General features: G+C 39.6%; 1 protein-coding gene across 10 annotated transcripts in view; it reads right to left on the bottom strand.

Moving 5' to 3' along the window:
- The window catches only part of LOC126424541 (YLP motif-containing protein 1), a 406,391-nt gene that overhangs the window by 191,548 nt on the left and 189,679 nt on the right, over positions 1–25,164 (bottom strand). For all 10 annotated transcript variants that reach the window (XR_007576188.1, XR_007576187.1, XR_007576189.1 and 7 more), the window contains 3 exons: positions 19,136–19,261; positions 13,309–14,109; positions 6,230–6,350 (listed from right to left, as the gene is read on the bottom strand). Coding sequence is in view for 7 of the 10 variants with exons in the window: in XM_050087281.1 (XP_049943238.1) it covers positions 6,230–6,350; positions 13,309–14,109; positions 19,136–19,261 (1,048 nt within the window). In the remaining 3 variants the exon portion in view is untranslated. The remainder of the gene's footprint in view (positions 1–6,229; positions 6,351–13,308; positions 14,110–19,135; positions 19,262–25,164) is intronic.

The following is a 25,164-nucleotide window of genomic DNA, read 5'->3' as shown; positions in this document are numbered from 1 at the left end:
ATTTAATAGTCATGGGTGACTGGAATTCGAGTGTAGGAAAAGGGAGAGAAGGAAACATAGTAGGTGAATATGGATTGGGGGACAGAAATGAAAGAGGAAGCCGCCTGGTAGAATTTTGCACAGAGCACAACATAATCATAACTAACACTTGGTTTAAGAATCATGAAAGAAGGTTGTATACATGGAAGAACCCTGGAGATACTAAAAGGTATCAGATAGATTATATAATGGTAAGACAGAGATTTAGGAACCAGGTTTTAAATTGTAAGACATTTCCAGGGGCAGATGTGGACTCTGACCACAATCTATTGGTTATGACCTGTAGATTAAAACTGAAGAAACTGCAAAAAGGTGGGAATTTAAGGAGATGGGACCTGGATAAACTAAAAGAACCAGAGGTTGTACAGAGATTCAGGGAGAGCATAAGGGAACAATTGACAGGAATGGGGGAAATAAATACAGTAGAAGAAGAATGGGTAGCTTTGAGGGATGAAGTAGTGAAGGCAGCAGAGGATCAAGTAGGTAAAAAGACGAGGGCTAGTAGAAATCCTTGGGTAACAGAAGAAATATTGAAATTAATTGATGAAAGGAGAAAATATAAAAATGTAGTAAGTGAAACAGGCAAAAAGGAATACAAACGTCTCAAAAATGAGATCGACAGGAAGTGCAAAATGGCTAAGCAGGGATGGCTAGAGGACAAATGTAAGGATGTAGAGGCCTATCTCACTAGGGGTAAGATAGATACCGCCTACAGGAAAATTAAAGAGACCTTTGGAGATAAGAGAACGACTTGTATGAATATCAAGAGCTCAGATGGAAACCCAGTTCTAAGCAAAGAAGGGAAAGCAGAAAGGTGGAAGGAGTATATAGAGGGTCTATACAAGGGCGATGTACTTGAGGACAATATTATGGAAATGGAAGAGGATGTAGATGAAGATGAAATGGGAGATACGATACTGCGTGAGGAGTTTGACAGAGCACTGAAAGACCTGAGTCGAAACAACGCCCCCGGAGTAGACAATATTCCATTGGAACTATTGACGGCCGTGGGAGAGCCAGTCCTGACAAACCTCTACCATCTGGTGAGCAAGATGTATGAAACAGGCGAAATACCCTCAGACTTCAAGAAGAATATAATAATTCCAATCCCAAAGAAAGCAGGTGTTGACAGATGTGAAAATTACCGAACTATCAGCTTAATAAGTCACAGCTGCAAAATACTAACACGAATTCTTTACAGACGAATGGAAAAACTAGTAGAAGCCAACCTCGGGGAAGATCAGTTTGGATTCCGTAGAAACACTGGAACACGTGAGGCAATACTGACCTTACGACTTATCTTAGAAGAAAGATTAAGGAAAGGCAAACCTACGTTTCTAGCATTTGTAGACTTAGAGAAAGCTTTTGACAATGTTGACTGGAATACTCTCTTTCAAATTCTAAAGGTGGCAGGGGTAAAATACAGGGAGCGAAAGGCTATTTACAATTTGTACAGAAACCAGATGGCAGTTATAAGAGTCGAGGGACATGAAAGGGAAGCAGTGGTTGGGAAGGGAGTAAGACAGGGTTGTAGCCTCTCCCCGATGTTGTTCAATCTGTATATTGAGCAAGCAGTAAAGGAAACAAAAGAAAAATTCGGAGTAGGTATTAAAATTCATGGAGAAGAAATAAAAACTTTGAGGTTCGCCGATGACATTGTAATTCTGTCAGAGACAGCAAAGGACCTGGAAGAGCAGTTGAATGGAATGGACAGTGTCATGAAAGGAGGATATAAGATGAACATCAACAAAAGCAAAACAAGGATAATGGAATGTAGTCTAATTAAGTCGGGTGATGCTGAGGGAATTAGATTAGGAAATGAGACACTTAAAGTTGTAAAGGAGTTTTGCTATTTGGGGAGCAAAATAACTGATGATGGTCGAAGTAGAGAGGATATAAAGTGTAGGCTGGCAATGGCAAGGAAAGCGTTTCTGAAGAAGAGAAATTTGTTAACATCCAGTATTGATTTAAGTGTCAGGAAGTCATTTCTGAAAGTATTCGTATGGAGTGTAGCCATGTATGGAAGTGAAACATGGACGATAAATAGTTTGGACAAGAAGAGAATAGAAGCTTTCGAAATGTGGTGCTACAGAAGAATGCTGAAGATTAGATGGGTAGATCACATAACTAATGAGGAAGTATTGAATAGGATTGGGGAGAAGAGAAGTTTGTGGCACAACTTGACCAGAAGAAGGGATCGGTTGGTAGGACATGTTCTGAGGCATCAAGGGATCACCAATTTAGTATTGGAGGGCAGTGTGGAGGGTAAAAATCGTAGAGGGAGACCAAGAGATGAATACACTAAGCAGATTCAGAAGGATGTAGGTTGCAGTAGGTACTGGGAGATGAAAAAGCTTGCACAGGATAGAGTAGCATGGAGAGCTGCATCAAACCAGTCTCAGGACTGAAGACCACAACAACAACAACGATACAACATCAAAACTAACAGAGATATCACCTGGCCCCACATACATTTCTTTTAATTTGTCAATGAAATAATATGAATTTTTAATATGACTGTCAGTTGTAGTTGTGGATGGCAAACGCTACAGCACTTGTAGTAGGCCTCAAAGAAATCTGTGGTTTGTGCATCTTGGGTAATCCATGGAGCCTAGACCGGTATGCTTCCATTTTGTAGAACAGCTTGTTATCGGCTTAAATATTCTGTTTCCATCGTAATTACATCAACAGACTGCTGTGGAACTTGACAGATCCATGCCTCACTATTTGCTATAGTACTTTTAGAAGTGTCACAGCAAAATTTTTTCCTTTAGCTAGGTAGAAATTTTGCTGTTATGTTTTTTAAAGAATTTTACCTTGCTTAAAAAATTACAGAAGTTGTGGATCCATTCAACGAGAAAATAATTGCCTCTAAAAGTATCCAAGAAAATAATTGCCTCTAAAAGTATCCACGGAGGATGCTGTAGCAAACATTGAGGCAGGGTTCTGTCAGCTTTCACAGCAGTGTGCTGATGTAATTAGGATGGAAACAGCTAGAATTTTAGACATATGTAAACCACCTAATAGTAAATTGCCGCAAGCACTAAGGAAGGCTAAAATAATATCAGTGCAGTTAAAAACATTATTGTTCTTAGTGCAGACAAGGGTAATGCAACAGTCCTGACGAGGATGGAAGACTATCATAAAAAGGTCAATAATATTTTGGATCCCACCAATTACAAAAACCTCCAGAAGGATCAAACTAAAAAGATTTTAAAAATCACCGATCAGTTGGTGAATACGTCTTCATTCTCCTCTGACAATAAGAAGCTACTCTGCAAAACAGAAGCATACCCGCCTAGGCTCTATGGATTACCTATGGTGCACAAACCACACGTTCCTTTGATGTTTGCATTTAATTATTTATGCTTTTATATACCTGCGGGAACACCATCTGGCATATATGTAATATTTATGTAATAAAAGGGGAAACATTATAAAAATGTCAATGTTGGTTTGTTCAAAATCATTAATCTCCAAAAGTTCTAGAAGGATTGCTTTTAATTTTTGACATACCATTGAATTCTACTAAAGGTGTGTTTCTAGATGCCTAATTCTTTAACATGTGTATATTATTAATATACATAATACAGAAATATAGATATAATATACAATGGGAAAACATTATTATAAAAAAATCTGAAATGTACCTTTCTGATTTACTTCAAATTTTTACATGTTACAAGAAAAGGTTGGCAAACAAGAAAGTTGTATTTATGGCTTGTTGGTTTTAGATTAAACTACAGGTACAGAATCTGCAATAACAATAAACAAAGCTCTAGGTCGGGGTGGGGGGGGGGGGGGGGCAAGATGGGACAGATGGGTGGGAGGAAATGGACATAGAAAATGGGAAGGAGGAGATGGACAGAGAAAGGGGGAGGAAGTGATGGACTGTGAGAAGGGAGACACGAGGAGACGGAGACAAATACTGACTGTTACCTTCATTGGGATTCTAACCACCACCCCAGGCAAAACAGAGGTGTGATTAAAACCATGGTAAACAAGGCATGTAAAATTTGGGAACCAACTTATTTAAACAATGAGGATGAACATCTACAGTAGACATTCAAGAAGAATGGTTATTCTAACAAAGAGATGGACGGATCACTTTGCCATAAAGTGGGAATTAGGATCACTGAGAAACAATGGGTGCCCAAGGGAAAGTTTTTTCATTTTGTTCACTAGTAAGATTACAGAAGACACTGGGAAAGTGTTGAGTCAGTATAGTGTGGAAACTATCTCCAGACTGACTCAGAAGATGAAAGAATGTTTATGATAGGCCAAAGATACACAGCATCCTTTGCCTACATAGGGTGTACATCAAATTCCTTGTAGCTGCACCACAAAAATAATCGTTAACAACTGCCTCATTGAACAAAAGAGGAATTCTGCCTGGGACACATGGATAAGTCAACTGTAGTGGAACATGTTTACCAAGAAAGTGATCAAATAAAATTCAGTGAGGTGACCATCATATCGAAATCATTGCATTATCATGCATGCATGCATATGCATGTATAGAGAGACTACAGAGATTTCAAAATACAACATACACAAAAAGAGGAAGAGGTTCAATTAGATAAAATTTTAATGTCAACATTACAATGTAAAAATAACGATCAATTACTTTCAATCAAGAATATTGGCATTACCAGAGACAATGTCACAGCCAATGTCATGTGATGGATGTGGTGTCCTCTATACTGCATTTATACACTCGGTGCTCCCTTGAGTTCTGGTTGCACTACGTTCGTGTCATCCTGCATTCAATGTAAAAAGTATCGGCATCTGATGATCCTGAACTGAGTGGCTCACAGCTGTTGTTAAATACTGGTTCAAACTCTGCATGAATGGATGACCACAATTTTTTCCTGCTCTTCATTATAGCAGCCTTCTTCACTTTATCCCAAGCTTCTGCTATTTGGAAAACATCATCATTTAAGTTGATTGCTTTCAACACCTTCAAAATAGCCTCAGCTGAGTAATTTTCTTGTTCATTCAACAAGCAGGTATGTTGATAATGGTATTTAACTGAGTCCAAAATTCCCTGGTTCATGGTCTGAATGAAGACTGTCACTCTGTACATCCATACCTCCTTCTGAGTAAAAATTGCACTAGTAATGTATTTCTGTTACTGTGTTGAAGACAAATTGTATGTTGAGATATCCCAATGAGCATGAGTGGAATTTATGCCTCCCATTTGCATAACAACATGCCATTAATGTTATATAGTTTCTATTGCTTGTACCCATGGAGCTTCCTTCTTGTACTTGGCAGCTAATGTTTTTAAAGGAATCATCCTACAAAAGAAGCTAGTTTCATCAGCACTGTACGAGGTACCAGCAGTTAAATATTCTTCCTCTATTATCTTCAGTATCATCTTGACAAATTCTTCAGCATCTTTTTTTGTTAGTTGCATGATTTTCCTAGATGACTGTCAGCTGCCACACACCATGTCATTTTTTTCTAGTTTTATACCCAATCACTGATTGCTGCACATACATAACCACCTCCAAGCTGTTTGTTACATGCAACTGTTTTTTCTTTTATTATCTGGACACTGATTGCAATTGCATTACTGTGTTATCGTATGAACCATCTATTAACAGCTGCATCCAATTTTTCATTCTCACTCTTCTGCATAATTTTCTGTTTCCCAACACACTCTCCGTTTGGGTGTCAAATAACATCATCTTTCTTTTGATATCATACATAGTTGCTTGTCCAACATCGAATTCAGTAGCAGTGGTTTTCTGCAAAGAACCTCAGTTCAATTTACCTAAAACTTCGAGTTCTGCTTGAGGTCTAGTGTAGTGTAACGTGTTTCTTTTCAGAAGTCATGATGCTGAAGTGTAAAGAAGCAACAATTTCAAATATGTATAGCAGCGTTTAACATCACAATTAACTACCAACATTTTTGTGCACGTAGCTGTATGTGTGGGCTGGATAACTCAGAGGCCAGACTACCGAGGGCTGAATTTGTGAGAGCTCAGTGTATTTCTTATCAACACAGAAATCTCATGAAAGTTGAAAACTTTTTAAGAATAAAACATAAAATGATGTAGACATAAATGGGGGAGGGGGATTATCTAAACTACCAATACTAGTCCCTACCCATTCAATATCCTACCAAACCTAAATCTCTGCAAAGCTAACAAATGCTGTAAACATTCTTTAAATTGAAGCTTACCTTTCAGATTCTTCCCACCGTGACATTCTCTCTTTTACTCTGTCGTCTTTGCTCCTGTCATCGGCATCTCGTGGTGGCCTATCGCGCTCCCACCGCATATCCCGATCACGCTTTGCGTAATCTGCGGGCATAAGTAACAGTACTCCTACAGCTATGTCATGTAAAATTTGATTATAATTTAATGTATCACTTTTATTTTACATAGAGAATAAAAGGAATAAAAACGATTTTGAGAAAATCTGATGCACATAAAAAGCATGTATGAGCACAAAAAAAAACATAACAAATAAACAGAAAAGAAAATAATCTAAATTAAAAATATGAAAATTATAAATTTAGTTAATTTACAAGGCCAGAGGGCTTTCTCAACAGCAACTAAAATAGGAGCAAACAGCTGCAAGACATCCATACATTCAAGACCAGAGAACTGATGAAAAGTAGCCTTACTCAACTCTACAAAAATGTGACAGCACAGAGCAATAATCTTGCAAGTTTTGGTGCACAATGTATTACAAATTGCAGCTGCATCCCCCTAGTATAACAAAACCACATCATCCTGGCATGTACATCAACAATCTACCTTTATCCCTTACATAAGATATTCCTGCTCTGCTACGACAAATTCCTACAGCCCATCACCTACATTGAGACTCATGTTTAAGATTTGAAATCTGTATCTCATATTTGTGTTTTATCGTGCTTCTCTGAGTACTCCTGCATTGGAACATAGTAAGTATTCCTTCTTGATGTAATAATTTACCAACAGCTGTATGTATTGTAGAAATTTATTTTATTTTATGAACTTCTATGTGCTACCTGTTTCGGCATTACATTGATGCCATAAATAAATTTCTACAATACATATGGCTGTTGGTAAATTATTGCATCAAGAAGTTCATGCCAGCCGTCGTCCCATGATCCATAACGGATCAAGGAAGATTAGTAAGTTGTTGTTGTTGTTGTCGTCTTCAGTCCTGAGACTGGTTTGATGCAGCTCTCCATGCTACTCTATCCTGTGCAAGCTTCTTCGTCTCCCAGTACCTACTGCAACCTACATCCTTCTGAATCTGCTTAGTGTATTCATCTCTTGGTCTCCCTCTACGATTTTTACCCTCCATGCTGCCCTCCAATGCTAAATTTGTGATCCCTTGATGCCTCAAAACGAGTCCTACCAACCGATCCCTTCTTCTAGTCAAGTTGTGCCACAAACTTCTCTTCTCCCCAATCCTATTCAATACCTCCTCATTAGTTACATGATCTACCCACCTTATCTTCAGCATTCTTCCGTAGCACCACATTTTGAAAGCGTCTATTCTCTTCTTGTCCAAACTAGTTATCGTCCATGTTTCACTTCCATACATGGCTACACTCCATACAAATACTTTCAGAAACGACTTCCTGACACTTAAATCTATACTCGATGTTAACAAATTTCTCTTCTTCAGAAACGATTTCCTTGCCATTGCCAGTATTCTGTCAAATAAAACACAACACTTGAAACATTCTTTACTTGCTGAACAAGAGAGGCTCCCTGTCTCAGGATTTAATACTGTTTCTTATTTGAGGAAAAGAATTACTGACATCATTTGTCACTGCTATCCCACTACTATTCTGCAGCCCAACTAGCTTACCTTAATGTTAATACTAACTGAATAAGAGAGATAAGGCTTTAATTTCCCGTCCATGATGAGATTATTAGAGGAGCACAAAGCTCAGATTGGAGGACAGATAGTGAAGTAAATAAGCCCCACCTTCTCAAAGGAATTATCCCAGCATGTACTTAGATTTACAGAAAAATAGTTGCTGAAGAGGTTAAATTAGACACAGGTCCTGATAACACATACACTTACTAGATTTTGTGCTCTAGAGAAATTTTATAGACTTATGATGCTGCAGGCCTTTCCTGTTAAAATGTTAAGACCAGTACTTGAGAGATGAAGGGATGCAAGTCCAATTTCTACAGATTCAATCTGAGACTGTACTGGTAATAACCACCACACTGCTTCATTTGTGGAAGATAGGTGACAGGCCCATTCAACTCCTTTGACAATGTAGGTAGTGTTAAACACCACCTTTTTTTTTGGTCATCAGTCTACTGACTGGTTTGATGCAGCCCGCCACGAATTCCTTTCCTGTGATAATCTCTTCATCTCAGAGTAGCACTTGCAACCTACGTCCTCAATTATTTGCTTGACGTATTCCAATCTCTGTCTTCCTCTACAGTTTTTGTCCTCTACAGCTCCCTCTAGTACCATGGAAGTCATTCCCTCATGTCTTAGCAGATGTCCTATCATCCTGTCCCTTCTCCTTATCAGTGTTTTCCACATATTCCTTTCCTCTCCGATTCTGCTTAGAACCTCCTCATTCCTTACCTTATCAGTCCACCTAATTTTCAACATTCGTCTATAGCACCACATCTCAAATGCTTCGATTCTCTTCTGTTCCGGTTTTCCCACAGTCCATATTTCACTACCATACAATGCTGTACTCCAGACGTACATCCTCAGAAATTTCTTCCTCAAATTAAGGCCGGTATTTGATATTAGTAGACTTCTCTTGGCCAGAAATGCCTTTTTTTGCCATAGCGAGTCTGCTTTTGATGTCCTCCTTGCTCCGTCTGTCATTGGTTATTTTACTGCCTAGGTAGCAGAATTCCTTAACACGACCTAGACCTGTGCAAAAGAGTGGAATGAAGTTGCCACCCTTGTTCCATAACTCAAGCAGTGTGTGGGCTATTACCACTATGGATACAAATCAAACTGCAGAAATAGGAATTGTACACCCTTACCTCTCGGGTATGCATATATGTGCTGAATTTTGCAGAACCACAATGTGGTTAGTCTTTCACACAAATATTTCTACACCTTTCATCTGACAGACCAGCAATCACTCATCCGTTATACTGCAATTCAAATCGAGCTACGTGACTTTGTTTTGGTCACAGAACTGCAAAGCTATCCCATTACAGACACAGATATCAAACTACTTATCATTGTTTTCATGAATTATGCAACTAGCCCTCTATTTCCAAGACAGACCATCACACATCTGACATTCAATGCTATCTCATTAATTTAAAGCTAACAAAGCTCGAGCTGCAAGTGATAGACAATGCTATAGAGAAGTTCATAGCAGATGTAAAGACGAAACTTGCTGTTATTCCCACAACTGCTGTTTATAATGCTGATCAGTCAGGTTTCGTGAAAGAACTGCATGCACACCGCACTTTATCGTTTCGAGGTGAAAAAAAGATGGAGTCGGTTGCCCAATCAATGAATGAAATGACACATTCGTATACAATAATGTCAGAGACAAGTATGAGTGGTTTACTGTTTCCGCAGCTGTATATATGTCTTCAAGAACCACAAGGCAATTTAGAGACAAAAATAAAAAAAATTGAGTGTTTAGTTGCAAAAAATCTTGTAATCGACATATCAAAATCTGGAAAAATGGGAAAGAATAATTTTCAACATTTCATTCTTACCAGCTGCAGAAACTAATTCATTGCTTTTGTTGGATTCATGGTCTGGACATAATGATACCTCCGTTTGTGTGGAGGACGATGAAAAATCTGTAGATGTAATGTGGATTCCACCTGGAATTACTAGTGAATTCAACCTCTCAATAAAGAATTTTTTCAACAGTGGAATTCATTTTTCAGGAAATTATCAGACAACATAATTTCCTATACCTCTCTCTCATTTCAGGTTTATCAGCGGAACAGTATTCTTAAGCTCCAGTCATTTGTGCATTACCAGTTTTCTTCGCCACGCATTACGAATTTGATCAGATAAGCCTGGTATACAGTGTAATATGCAGGACAATGGCCAGGACCATTTCTGACTTCATCCCAGTTCTGTCTAAATACAACTAGTGGTTACTGGGAAGTGCCTGACTGCATCTTTTGTCCGGTGTGCCTGGTATAAGAAAAAAGTTTGTTTTTGTCATTCAATAGACACTTCACATTTTTGTGATGACTACAGGGAATAAACAAAGAACTGTTTCACTGATAGTCAAATGTACAACATTCAAACATTACCATAAGGAATGGCCTACAGGAATTGTTATAAAATGTAGTATTGCATGACACATTTCATTTCAACAAATTACAAGTCTTCATTAATGGAAGTTGTCTACGACATCAAACACTGTCATGATTTTACTTTCTCTGCTAGCCACTTTTATCAGAATTGCATGTGCATGAATTGAACTGTTGATATGAAGTTATTACAAAAATTGTATAGTTTTCACTGGAGCAAACCAGCTAACAAGCATGAGCAAAAGAGAATTCTGTCTGGTGTGACTGGTAGGGATCTTGCAGGTCTTTCAACTGGATGCCACTGCAGTCTTCCCAAGTTACCTAATTGGAAAATGGAGACCTGCAGTTTAACATGGAATCTGAACCACCCAAAAACTAACACAGCGTTCATAGGCAATGTTTGCTACCTCATGTTCTCTTCCATACCCTTGAGTATAAACAATTCTACCATACGCAAGCAAATGGTAGTGAATTTTCTGCAAATACTCATTCACACGTGTTTGCTTCCATTCGCTCCATTGTAACCCAGGCTTTAGGTACTTAAAATTGGTGTCTGTGAACTCTAGATAATCCCACTACGCAGTGCTGCATGAGTGACTCGCTGAGTCACACACTAGGCTGGCAAACGGTAGTTATAAGCTGTTCTTCATGTGGCAAAAAATGTTTAAATTCCAACATTTTTACAAAATACTTGCAGTGCCTCTTAGCAGCTAAAATTTTGGCAGTGCATTTCTTTCGTTGTCTTCTTCATGCACAAAAATTTTGGGGTAGGTTTTGAAATGTCTTATTGGATCATTCCCTTATAAGCCCACAGATTTTTCTCTGATAAGCATATTGTTCCTGTTTCAAGAGTATTAGGATGATGATGATGATGATGATGATGTTGATGATGATGATGATTCACTCATCACTTCATAGGTGCCAACAGTAGATAGCATCACCACAAAATATTTTGAAGAATGGAAGAGAGAGGTGAAGAAGAAGAAGAAGAAGAAGAAGAAGAAGAAGAACCGGTTGTGCCAAGCAGCAGAGAAGGAAGGTATTAACTTTTGAGGCAGTGAGTTGGTGATAATGTGTTTGATGCATTGTATACTGTGGAGAGACATGTGCAGTTAGAAAGAAAAAAAAATTAATTATTTCAGATTTCTTTTTAAACACGCAAAATTTAAATCATTTTACATTCATATTTTGAACAATGCAAAAAAGTAATTTACTCATATTCACTTCTTGTGTTCTTTTGAGGCAGTGAGGTGGTGATAATGTGTTTGATGCATTGTATACTGTGGAGAGACATGTGCAGTTAGAAAGAAAAAAAATTAATTATTTCAGATTTCTTTTTAATCAAGCAAAATTTAAATCATTTTACATTCATATTTTGAACAATGCAAAAAAGTAATTTAGTCATATTCACTTGTTGTGTTTCCAATGCTTTCTTCTATTTTACACTTTTTTGGGTTAGTCCACAGAAAAGAGTAAAAAGGGGGTGTTACTACATACATGTTCTATACTTATCAATACTCGGAAACCTAATCTTCAAAGAAGATTTTTTTTTTTAAATTTTGAGAACTGCATCACATTGCTGTGTGAAATTTGCATCTAGGGACAAACCTTAAAATCCTGTCAAGTACAAATAGACTCAGAGAAAGCCAACCTGTAAGACTCCCTCAAAAGACATAGTAACTGATTGACAATATAAGGGAAAGGACAGATTGCTACCTACCATAAAGACAACACATCGAGTTGCAGACAGGCACAATGAAAAGACTGTAACAGTCTTTTTGTAGAACCTGTCAGTCATCTTTATGATGAGTAGCAATCTATCCTTTTCCTTATATTTTTAATATTCCAACACAGAATTCCCATTCTTTGACCAATAATATTAACAAACCTTAAGAGCTTCTTAAAAGTATAGTTTTCCTGCTCAGTACAAACAAAAATGTTTACAGGAACACAAATATTTTTCGATGTGCTTAACTTTAGTTCACTTGGGTGAATTTGGTTGTGCCGCTTTCCTCAGGAACAGAAGGTAAGTACAGTGGCCACTATGGGATTCAGAAGATATGAGATGTGGAATGTTTTATTGTTTGACTTCTAGTACTGACAATGCAAAGGTGCAAGGAAATCATGCCAATCATCAATGGTACACATTTTAAACTGAAGAATAAGGATTCATGAATGCACATTACAGAGACTGTCATCTTCAAAAGCAATACATATTTGTTGCAAGGAGTACAAAATTAAATTAAGACTGTTGTAATACACCACGATGAGCAGAAGAAAATTGGCATTCGAAACATTTAACATAAATTTTCGATTGTGTCTCATACTGCGTAACACATTTAAATACAAGTACAATTAATGTTATTGATCAGTTGCTCATCCACTCACATGGACAAGACAACAACATTTTCTCAGACAATTGCAACGACCCAACTTTGAGATCATAGAGGGTGGCAGCATAGAGGGTGGCAGCAATCTGAAGCAGATAATAGTCAACAAAAAGTGTTCCGAATGTTGCTGATATTTAAAGATCACTACTGGGAAGCTGGCAACCAACTAACTGCACTCTGCCTACAATAAGTACATTTGGCGCTCATAACATATTTATATATGTAGGTTATCAATTAATAATAAGATCGGTAGATATGTGGCCCGAGATGATATCACACAATGACTGTATTTTCAACAACTGCTCTAATTTCTAAGTACAAACAAATACATTTTATTCCCTAAAAATTTTTTTTAAAAAAGTAACAGTAGAAAAGATAAACCACAAGTGAGTTCTACACTTAATAGTCCCTTGCCATTTGTACTGCTAGAGATATGTGTGGGATACAAAAGTTTCTAATTTGTTAAAAGCCATAAGCAATGTGAATAAAGTACAAACAGCAAAACTAAGATGTGAGGCTGTCGATGCTATCGGTATCTCGTCCATGCTCAGGCATAAAACTCAAGGTATTAAAACTCTAATGATATACAAAACATAACATTGTACACCTATAGCACAAAATACTCGCAAAAAAGATGTGAACAGACTTACCGTCCCTGTCGCGGTCCCGGTCCCGGTCTCTGCCACGGTCCCTCTCTCTGTCCCGGTCTCGATCCCTGTCCCGGTCCCTCTCCCTCTCCCAGTCCCTGTCCCTGTCTCTCTCCCTCTCTCTGTCCCTGTCTCTATCCCTCTCCCTGTCTCTGTCCCTATCCCGCTCGCGGTCCCGGTCCCTGTCGCGCTCTCTGTCCCTGTCACGCTCTCTGTCGCGGCTTAGCCTGTCCCTCTCCCTCTCACGTTCCCTGTCCCTGTCTCTCTCCCTGTCCCTGTCCCTGTCCCTCTCTCTGTCTCTCTCCCTGTCACGTTCCCGGTCTCTGCTCTCGCGGTCCCGGTCGGAGCCATGCCATTCCCTCTCTCTGCTCCCAAAAAATCTGCTCTCTTCTTCCGTTCTGCCTGCAAGAAACCTATTATCCTGGTCACCTCGGCTGCTGGGAAACCTACCATCCTGGTCACCTCGATTGCTAGGAAACCTACTGTCCTGGTCACCTCGACCACTGGGAAACCTAATATCCTGGTCACCTCGACTGCCGGGAAACCTACTGTCCTGGTCGCCTCGGTTGCCAGGAAACCTGGAGTCCTGGTCACCACGGCTGCCAGGAAACCTGTTGTCCTGATCGCCTCGACCGCTGGGAAACCAGTTATCTTTTTCAGTTCGGCCACTTGGGAACAGATTGGCCTGATCACCTACGCCACTAGGAAATCTGTTATCACGATCAGTTCTGTTACCAAAGAACCTGTTATCTTGATCAGCTCTGTTGGCACAGAATGTCGGTTCGTCACTGCGTCGCCAGCCATCTGAGTAAAGAACACAATTTTGTAAATGTAATCTAACACAACATGTGTAATTTAACTTACAATGAACATAATCAATTATTGACAATACAATGTAAATGGATACATAAAAATCTGCTCACCAAGTGGTGGCAGCAGAACACACACACAAAAGGGTTTAACTTTTACAAAAATTTCAAAGCCAGTGGCTCCTCCTTCTGGTAGAAGAGTTGAAGGGGAAGGGAGAGGGGTGAAGGAAAATGACGAGAGGTTTAGGGACAGAAAAAAAAAAAAAAGAAAAGTCACCCAGGGGACTCCAACAATCAGTCTATCCTTCTAATCCTGTCTGGTAAGTCTCCCCCAACTTGGGGTTCTGGGTGACTTTCCTGGACTGTACCCCTTTCCCTAAAACTCTCCAGTCCTTTTCCTTCATCCCTCTTCCTTCCCCTTCAACTCTCCTGCTAGAAGAAGGAGCCACTGGCTCTGAAAATTTGTAAAAGTTAAACCGTTTGTATGTGTGTCCTCCTGCCGGTACTTGATAAGTAGTTTTTTTATACATGCATTTACATTATATTTAACTTACTTAGAATGATGAAATAACAAAATCTACAAAAGTAAGTCTAAACTGAATGCGCTAGTATCACTCACAATACATATAATTGTCAGTACCAACTCAAAAATTTACAGTGTACCCAGAATTATACCTATTTGGTCAATAACAGTACATCGAAGGTCAATTTGAACACCACACAGGATAGTATTAGCAATGGCCCTATTGGAAGTGACCAGTCCTTACCTTCCTCTGACCATTAAATGGATTGACAAAGTCAATTATGGATCTCTAACGTAATTTTCAGTGCCAATAATGATAAAATTTAGCATTTTTCCAAGTATACAAAAAGTTCCAGTGGCGTAACTCCCTTTAACTACCAAACAAAATTCTACACCAAACCACAGGCTGCATGACTGTCTATACACTGACCATTTATCCATCAAATCCTATTTCACACTTCACAGAGATGAATGCTGAAAGCTACATTTCAATACTGAAAAATACAAACCTCTTTTGTTAGAGACGTTTTGAAACTACATTAACCAGACTGTTATGGGACCTTTAAAAAAAAATGTCCATTTTTTTCTCTGTGCAACTAGTACGTCGATGTAAAATTCAGGATGGATTAATGGCAATATTGTGAAAAGGACAGACACAACAAAAAGACATCCAGAACAAGGAGTCACTGGCTCCGAAAGATTGTAAAATTTAAACCCTTTTGTGTGTGCCTTCTGCTGCCACTGCTTGGTGAGCAGATGGCGCGTGCTTGTGCAGTCCCCCCCCCCCCCCCCCCCCCCGCCCCACACACACAGCCACTTTCTCTGGCCCTGTGGCCAGACAGCATATGGCTAAATGAGCCTGATAGGAGTGGCACATTGTGGGTGGTGGGGCAGGAAGAGGGAGCGATAGTAGAGTATGGGTGAGGGGTGGTGTAGTGCTGCTGGTGAGAGCATGGAGGAATGTGGTGGGGACAGGGTAGGGCTGCTAGGTGCTGTGGGCGGGAGGTGGAAAGGGGTGAAAGGGGTGGAAAAGGAGATGCAGAGGAGGGACAAATATTGGTGTGTGTGTGTGTGTGTGTGTGTGTGTGTGTGTGTGTGTGTGTGTGTGTGTGTGTGCGCGCGCGCGCGCGCGCGCGCGCGCGCGCGCGCGCGCGCGCGGTCGGCAGAGCACGCATCATCCGCTAAAAGGGAAGATATATCAGGCGACAGCTGTAAATGGGCGGATAGCAGATTAAAATCGGGGCAATGAAGTAAAAAGCGTCTCACCGTCCACAACTGAGAGTAGTGCTGACAAAGCGGGATAGGATCGCCACTTCAAAGATGTCGACAGCTAAAAAGACAGTGCCCTATCTGGAGTCTAGTTAAAATTACCTCCTCCTGACGAGGCCGGGAGGAACAGGTCCAAGCACAGGGAAGAGGTTTTATGTCCTGTAATTTATTGAAAAGAGCAACATGGCAAAATAATACACTCTGTAGATCGGCAAAGGAAACTGTGCGAACAGCAGGCCAAGGAAGACAGACAGCAGGCTTTGCCACTATATTGGCTGCCTCGATTCCGCAGATACCAACACGGCCTGGGATCCAGAAGAATGCCACAGAATGTCGAGCATGTGGAGGCAGTCCTGAATAACGTGGAACAGAGGGTGGACGGAATAAAGAGCTTGGAGGTTGAGAAGGGAGCTGAGTGAATCCAACCATATAACATACAGTATCCGCTAATGGCAATGGATGTATTGGACAGCCTGGAGAACAGCGCAAAGCTTCGCAGTAAAAAACCGGACACTGGTCGGGAAGCCGAAATTTAAAAGGGGTGTCACCAACAATATAGGCACTCCCGAGACCAAAGGTGGTCTTGGAGCCATCATTGTAAACAAAAGTGGCACCCTCAATTCATTTGCGCGCATAGAGCAGAAAATGCCCGACGATAAATTACAGGGGAGGCACTATCCTTGGGAAGCTGACAAAGGTCACAGAGAAGGCAGGTCCAGGTGCGAAGCCAAGGTGGCATCATATCCCCATTTGTAATCCCCATTTGTAAAGAAAGTTTAAGGAAATTGGAAGCAGTTCACTGAAGTGGACTCCTGTTGGTAGTAGAGAGGAAGGGCGGCCTGCATACCCTAAATCCAGCGAGGTGTCGAAAAAAAGGGCATGGGTCAGGTAAGCACGCATGGAAGACAGATGGCTAGCATAACGACTGAGGAGGACGGCTCACTGATTGGACTGTGGAGGTTCAGCAGTCTCAGAATAAACGCCCTCCAAGGGGCTGGCGTAGAAAGCTCCAGACGCTAAATCCACGGTGGTGGACAGAGTCTAAATGCCCAACAATAGATGGTTATGCAGAGGAGTAAACTATGCTTCCATAGTCCAATTTCGAGTGCACTAAGGCAAGATATAGGTGGAGGAGGACCACTCTGTCTGCTCCCCAGGAGGTACCAGTCAGAACATGGACACTGTTGAGGGATCGCAGACAGCGAGCCGAAAGATATGAAATGTGGGAAGACCAGCACAGTTTTCTGTCAAACCTAAGACCCACGAATTTGCAACATCAACAAACAGAAGGGTATCAGGGCCTAGATGTAGAGGAGGAGGATAAAATTCCACAAAAATTTACACAGCGGTCTTACCGGGAAAAAATCGGAAGCCGGTTTGGAGTAGATCGAGACTGCCTTGAAGACACTGTTCAAGAAGGCTGGTCCATTAGAGTTGTAGTAGATTGCAAAATTGTCGACAAAGAGGGAGCCCAAGATATCACGAAGGAGACAATCCATAACTGGATTTATAGCAATGGCAAACAATACAATACTTAGCACGGAGCCCTGTGGCACCCCGTTTAGTGTTCACCTGCACCTTAAATGTGTGCTCTGTCATAAATTCATGGATGAAAAGGGGTAGCTGACCTTGAAAGCCTGAAGAGAACAGTGTGCAGAGGGTGCCTGTCTGCCACCAGGTATTGCATGCCCTCTCCAGATCAAAAAATATTGCTACTGTTTGGAGTTTCCTGGGAAAGTTGTTCATGTTGTAAGTGGAGAGAGCAACTAGATGGTCAGTTACAGAATGATGATGATGGGAAACGTGAAGAGCATGTTTACACTCACATATTGCATCACGGCGTACCTCGTTCCACCAAGAAACATGGGGGCATCGGGGCAAAGGGGAGGTACGGAGTATTGAATGTTCTGCGGCTGTAAGAATAACTTCCATAACATGAGTGACCTGATCGTCGATGCTGAAACCGATGGTCATCAAATGTTGCTAGAGACGAGAAAAGTGTCAAATCGGCTTGGGAAAACTTCCAGCATCTTGGACGCATAGATGGCAGTTGTGGCTGTAATCGAAGGACACATGGAAAGTGGTCACTCGGGTGGATATCAGCAAGAGCAAACCCTTTACAGTGCTGAGCTGTGCACTGAACATTTCATGGGTTACCTGGCTGAAAACATAAACCATCAAGCACTTCAACTTCTCCATAGAAAAGTCGGTTACATGCAAAAATGCTCCAACTCACTTCACTTCACTCACTTTTAATAATTATACCTTTTGCCACCGTTATTGCATAACTTGTAATCTTTGAAAGAAGTAAAATAATCAAGAAAAGCTAACCATGAAACTTGATCTTTTTTGTCTGTGTTCCCTTTAAGATATACCAAACACGTATGTGGAAGTAAAATTTTAAATAGTGGCATAAATGGTTGATCTTTTGGGACTGATATTTTTCTACGTGGTTGGCCCCCAGTGTTAAAGTTTTGAATGAGAGTCTGATGCTCTGTAATTTAAGAAATTCATCGCACATCCTCACACGTAACATAGTTCATCTTGCATAAATAGAAATTTACTTTGAAATTAATGCTTCTCAAACCACCATTTGCAATATTTTCCTGCGGCCTGTTACAAATGTAACAGTCATGCTCATCAAAACAAGGCTCATGAGAAAGATGTATCAAAAGCAGTTTGTTGTTATGAAGTGTTGCATAGCCTTTCACACATTTTGCTGTCGGCAGATGCTTGTGTGTGCAGCGTGTTTTTTCTTTTCAACTTAAGTTTTATTTTGGTGTTATTATCTCATTTATGTTTAACTGCTGCAGTAGCAGGCTTAAAAAACTTCTTTGTTAGAGTATCAGTTCATCCAAGGCAAAAAACTAAAACAATAAAAATGCCCAGAATTTTGAAAAATTCTTACAGTTTTCCTGCATTTCTCCTGGATGATGAAATTCCCAGACTTTTCCCAGATTTCCTCGTTGTCCTAGGAGATATACATCCTGTGTACATCGACTTTATAAGTACATTCTTCAACAGAGTACGATTGATGTCCACACTTTGACTACGAGCTTTAAATTACCAACAGTAGACCCAAATTTGAACTCAAAGGTTATATTTGTGTAAGAATGCATTCTTGCCCCCACTTACTTTCCAACTCTTTAGCCAAGTGTACACTATGTGGATTACATGTGACTACAAAACTGTGTGCCAGACATGGACTCCAACCTCATCATCCACTCACCTGGAGGAGCAGCAGTGACAGGAGCAGGACCAGGTGTAGGAGCAGAGCCAGATCTTCTTGAGCCGTGGCCATAGTCAAATGTCTGCACCGGCTCAGAAAACTGGGTAGGCTTCGTACCCGCAGCATCTGCAGATAGGAAAAAAGCTCCGCCTTAATATTACTCTTTGATATGTACAATTTCTTTTCCACTAGATAATCTGTCAACTGCTTTGGAAAGATACTGTCTTATATTCCACACTTTTGTGTTTTTGGACAGACTTCTTATTAATTTCATACCAGCATACTGAAGTCCTCGAAAAAGGACTGCCAGACATGAGAGAGTGGGGGATACGCCTATCAGCTATTTCTTCTTACATGTGCACAGATGCATTTTTTATACAATGAACATACACAGTGAGAATGTAACTTTGTGTGCAGCGTTATTCCTTGCACACTAACAGCACAAAAATGTAAGTAACAAAATTTTGTCTCGTGCATATTTTCAGTTGAAAATAGACAGAGAATAAGGAAACTTGGGAATACTGTTATCTTAGTTTGTACGAAGTATCTTCACTGAATACTGAGAAGCTATGCTGCCTAGTTAGTGCAGTAGGCAGAGTTTCACATTAGAATGCTCGAGGGTTGGTGGGTTTGATTCTGCATCTAGGTGTGAATCGCCCCTAGACTGCACAATTCTAAACATTACACAACAGCAGGTCTCATAGAAAACATGCAATTATTCAATATGAACTTTCAAAAATGTTTTTTGCCTTCAAATGTTTCTCTGTTTTCTTTCATGCTTTCCCTTACCACTAGAATGGCAGTTTCTGCATTCCTAAAATAGCAGAAAGGGTACATTTTCATATTTGACTAGAAAAAGTACTTAATATTAATGTATGTTAATTCACAAGGTTTTCCAAGTTACAAAAACAATTATTTAACAAGATAATTACGAGGGTTGAATGAAAAGTAATGCCTCCACCTTCATTAATTGGGTTTGGATGGGAATATTTTAACAAATCAAATGCAGAAATAATCCTTAGAATGTGACCTTTAATTACCAATATTCACTTTTCCACATAATCACCAGCCAATTGGATACTATTTCGGCCAATGATGAACAAGTGTTCTGAAGCCGCCACGAAAGAAGTCGACACACTGTTTCCTCAACCATAGTCTTACTCTTCTCTCAACATCTTCATCAGAAGCATGATGATGTCCCTGCAGATCGCCTTTCATTATCAGGAACAGACGCAAGTCAGACAGTGCTAAATCTGGACTGTATGGAGGATGCCGTATGGTGTTGAGATTCAGTCTCTGAAGTTCTACTGTGGTGGCACATTAAGTGTGCTTTGGCATTGTCATGCTGCAAGAAAACATTTCCCTTTTCCTTTCAGACCCTTGTTAGCTGTCGTTTTAGAGTTCGCAGTGTTGTGATGTAACACTCTGAATTTATTGTTGTTCCACAACATGGATAACACCATCTGCATCCCACAACACTGTGGCCATGATTTTTCCAGCCAAGGGCTGCGTCCTGAATTTCTTTTTTTGGGCAAGTCTTTGTGTTGATATTCCACAGACTGACGTTTCACCTCCGGGTTGTAATGGTGTACCCACATTTTGTTTCCTACCACAATTGAATGGAGAAAGGCGTCACCTTCATTCTCGTAAAGCAAGAGGAGTTCCTGGCAAATTTCAAGTCTGTGCACTTTCATTTCAGGAGTCAGCATACAGGGTACCCATCCTGCACAGATCTTCCGATGGCCAAGCAAAGGAATAATGTGACCCACACATTCTTGTGAAATGGTGACTGTGCTTACAATTTCTCTCTGAGTGATACGACGATCGTTCTATATAAATCTGTCAACATTTTGCTTGTGAAACTCGGTGGATGCTGTCACAGGACGTCCAACTCTTTGTTTGTCAAGCAGGTCAGATGTTCCCGGCTCGACATCTTTAAACATACTTGCCCAATGACGCACAGTACTCACATCAACAGAGGTCCCAAGTTGGTCTGGCACACAGATTCAATCTGGCAGGAAGTTTCAAAAAGCTGTCTGTCACTGCATTTCTTTCTTGCTTTAGAAACAGCTCCTTGAGACACAGAACAACATACCCTCTGAGTGGTCGCTTCTTTGCACGCGTGTCCTCTTTTCCAAAATATGGGAAAGCATTACCTGAACGGATTTATGGCATGATGGTGTAAGTCAATTTTGCTCATTTTGAGGAAGTGAACAAGAAACATCAGGAAAGCCTAATATAAGTACGTATAGGAATGTTGAGTCTAATAAGGGGCAGTATTAATACTGGAGCATAAATTGTTTTAATTTTACTCTGAATTAACAATACATGAGCACAATATGTGTATATTAATATAACTGTATATAAAATACATGAATTTCAGTTTGAATTTACACAAAAATACATCTCAATAATTTTTGTCCTCAAAAGTTTTAGAGGATGAAAAAACACATGGTGAACATGAGGGGCGTGTAGTAACAACTCTAACATGTCCATTTCCTTCAAATTACTGACAGGTCGTATTTCACCATATACTGTTTCCTGTTTTATACTGTTGAACTGAACTGGATGCCCCTTCTTTCCTTTTTTATGTTCAAGATGAAAAACTCCATATCAACATTCTAAGATGTCTTGTAACATATCTTTGTAGGTTCAGATCTTCTATACTGCAACCACTGAAGTTTGTAGCTGAGATAATGGATGTTTTAATTATTTAGTTTTGGTGTTCACTCCTGCCTTCTCCAAAGCTGTTGTCGATACACATTCTTCTCACTGCATCTGTATTACTGTAAATGGCTTCTTTTCTTTGTGATTGAGTAATGATTTTATACCAGTCTGCCAGTGTGTAGGTAGTTTTTTCTTTAACTTGGAGTTCCACACACCTAAAATCAGTATTGTTTCGCAGTTATAAGTGCCTCCTTACAATAAAAATATGGTCAAGAACATCCACTTGAAGTTGAAGATCTGTCACAAGTTTCAAACAGGAAAGTGCCATTTTAAAAGTCCTATTTTGTCCAGCGCAGGCATCATTGTACATTATTATGTATTTTACTGTACTAGCCACTTCGTTTGTGTGTTTCACTACACTGATGAAATATCTAGTGATCCCCTTGAAGCTATAGTTTTTTCCCGTATGTACATAAGAACAGTCAGTTCTGAGGTCGAGACAGCCAAGATAATGACGATATAAACTGCATTTATAATATGCTACTGAACATGTTAACTTTGAAAATGCCCAGGCTTTTTCCAAATCGAATGTAAAAGCATAAACATCTTTGGAGTTGGATTTTGGCAATTCCTCATGCAGTTTCACCTAATTTCATGCAGGTTTGGCTCTCCTTAAATATAATTCATGTTGCACCTCTAATTGTTTTTTGTTTTACCTTCAACAACTGATATCCGAATATGGTAAACATCACATGTTGCGCACGTATCTCTTCTTGTCACATTGAAAAGCTATAGAAAACGTCTGGCACTGTTTTAATGTCATCTTCAAAACTTTTTTCATATAAAAATTGTACATAACTCCGATGTTCAATTCAGGACTCAAGCAATGTCTATTAGGTTTTTCTGAACGAAAATAATCTGACATGATATGGAAAACTTTTAATGTGGGAATGAATATGACTAACTGTATCTTTTGGAGCTTTAGTGGAAGGTTTAGGATGACCTCTTAAATCACTATCAAAGTCTTCTCTCTCATTTACCTTCTATTCAAATTGAGTATGATTTGATTAGTCCACATAGGTAGCCATTTTCAGAGTTAACATACTGGAGCCTAACGAGTTGGCAATCCAGTTAATACCAGGATCCTGAGGAAATTTACTACTATATACAATTTTTTGATAAATTTACTAATCCACTTACCTTCCATCCATCCTCTTTATGAATATGTATACATTTAGCACAAAAAAAATTATACAGGGATTTGTAGATACTATTCTAAAAATACTGTTTTTCAGCATTTTTATTTTTCCCCGAAGTGGACAAAATTTTCGTAAGTCGTAGGGAATGGTAGGTTATTGATTTAAAATCACTTGTCAGCAGGAAATATTAAATGCTTCATTTATGAGTAAAGTATTTTGTTGCAAAATGGTTTTTTTCTTGTTTTTACAAATTAGACAACTTCCTCTGGTATGAAGTCTTCCAAAACACTCAGGAACACAAAGGCCTGTGTTACATGGCCTACAATAGTATCTGGTCTCTTTCCTCACTACCTTTCCTACAGCTTTCCCTTGTTCCCAACAGATCTTACATTTTCTAGCTGGGTTTGTTTTCTTTTCTATTGGTGGCAGTTTCTCAGGAAAATAATGTGCTATGAGTCTGTTTGCACTTGCAACTCCAGATGCAGAATGTGTGTCTTTATTTAGTTCGGCTCCTCCTTTTCAAACCAACTGTTTTGCTAATTTACAGATAAGATCAGCTAATGCACACTGTTTTGATATTTTGATATTGTGAATAATGTTGGCATTCACAACTGCCCTCACAGAAATATGGAAGAAAACTTTTTTCCACCATTTTACAGTCTTTCGCTGTAAAGGATAGTTAACTCATCAGCTGGTCTTCTCTGTCAACACCTGTTTTAGACAAGTTGAAGTCTAGCACAACATCTGGCTTTACTAACTCAACATATCCACTCCTGGATTCTACACCATGACATGCGAAGCAGTCATATTATGGTGTGTTGACAACATGTGCACATCACATTGTCTCTTCATTTCAAGCAGAAAAGGTGTCCATTGCGACGAAATGTCATTTCTTCTTTCTTTGGTTTTTGATTTATTAGTTCTCTAGGCAAATCTATCCTGTTCTTCATCACAGTTCCAACTCCCAATGTATTTCTTTCCCATAGTTCTTCAAGGGCTGCACGACCTGTATAAAATCTGCCCATGTATATCATATGTCCTTTTCCCAAGTAAGAGGAACATAACCTCAGCAGCAGGGATTTGACAGATTTGTTAACATTTCCTTTTCCTCCAGTGTAAACTTCAGCATTGCACATGTAACCTGTTTGAGCATCATTTACAACAAACAGTTTTATTCCATGTTTCTCTGGCTTGTCTTAAACACGGAATCCAATTCTTCCTCAAAAATGGCGTATTGCTTCATCCACAGACAGATTTCGTGATGGATAAAAGACTTTTCTGCATCATTCTGTGAAAACGCCCCAAACAGGTCTTATTTTATGCAGAGGGTCATGGCCTGGTTGTTGTTGAGGTATCCATAGCACATTATTGTTCACATGCAGCATTCTGAACACGGCAAAAAATCTGTCTTGTACCATTAGGTGGGAAGCAAATGATGAAGCAAGCACAGAGTCTTCAGACCAATAATCCCTAAGTCTACGTTTCTTTACAACACACATATGCAAAATGATTGCAAAAAATTGATATACTTCATGTATCCTCACTGCTCTCCATTTCTTCCATTAAGATTTTGGTTTGCTTCTGTTCTAACGGTGAAGTTCAGAAATAGTATCTGTAGCATACATATTTGTCTCTGACTTCACTTTTAGAAACATGCTGTGATCAAAACATTGCAACAAACAGTCTAGTTCTGTTGATAATGTATCAACAGGAACCCGACTTCCACTCGTTTCTTCAAACAGAGGTAATTCAGGGAATGCATCAAAATGATACCATGCATTATGAAGGGCATGCTGTTAAACTGAATGACAAATCTGACTAATAGAAACTTGTGCATTAGCTTCTTCTTACTCACTACCACCTTTTTGATCAGCAGCACAGGTTTCGCTCTCCAGCTCATGTGAGTCATCATCGTCTTCTGAAAAATCACCGATGTTGTCCAAAAGATCGTCTAGTTCTGAACCACTGTTCAAGAGTTCTTCAATCTCTAAGTTTGACAAGCGATGGCTGTTAGCAATATTCACTATTTATTTGTTACACACGGGAAGGATGTACAAAATAGCACAACACAGCAGCCAACAAAGAACAAAACAACCTTCAACAATATTCTGAGCGCATGCGCAGTTCACGTAACACTGGTACCATTCACGAGAGGCTGGCATG

This window comes from Schistocerca serialis, chromosome 10 (genome assembly GCF_023864345.2).
Source record: "Schistocerca serialis cubense isolate TAMUIC-IGC-003099 chromosome 10, iqSchSeri2.2, whole genome shotgun sequence".
NCBI lineage: Eukaryota > Metazoa > Arthropoda > Insecta > Orthoptera > Acrididae > Schistocerca > Schistocerca serialis.
Note: the sequence above shows the minus strand (reverse complement) of the source record. Positions and strands in the feature narration are given on the sequence as shown.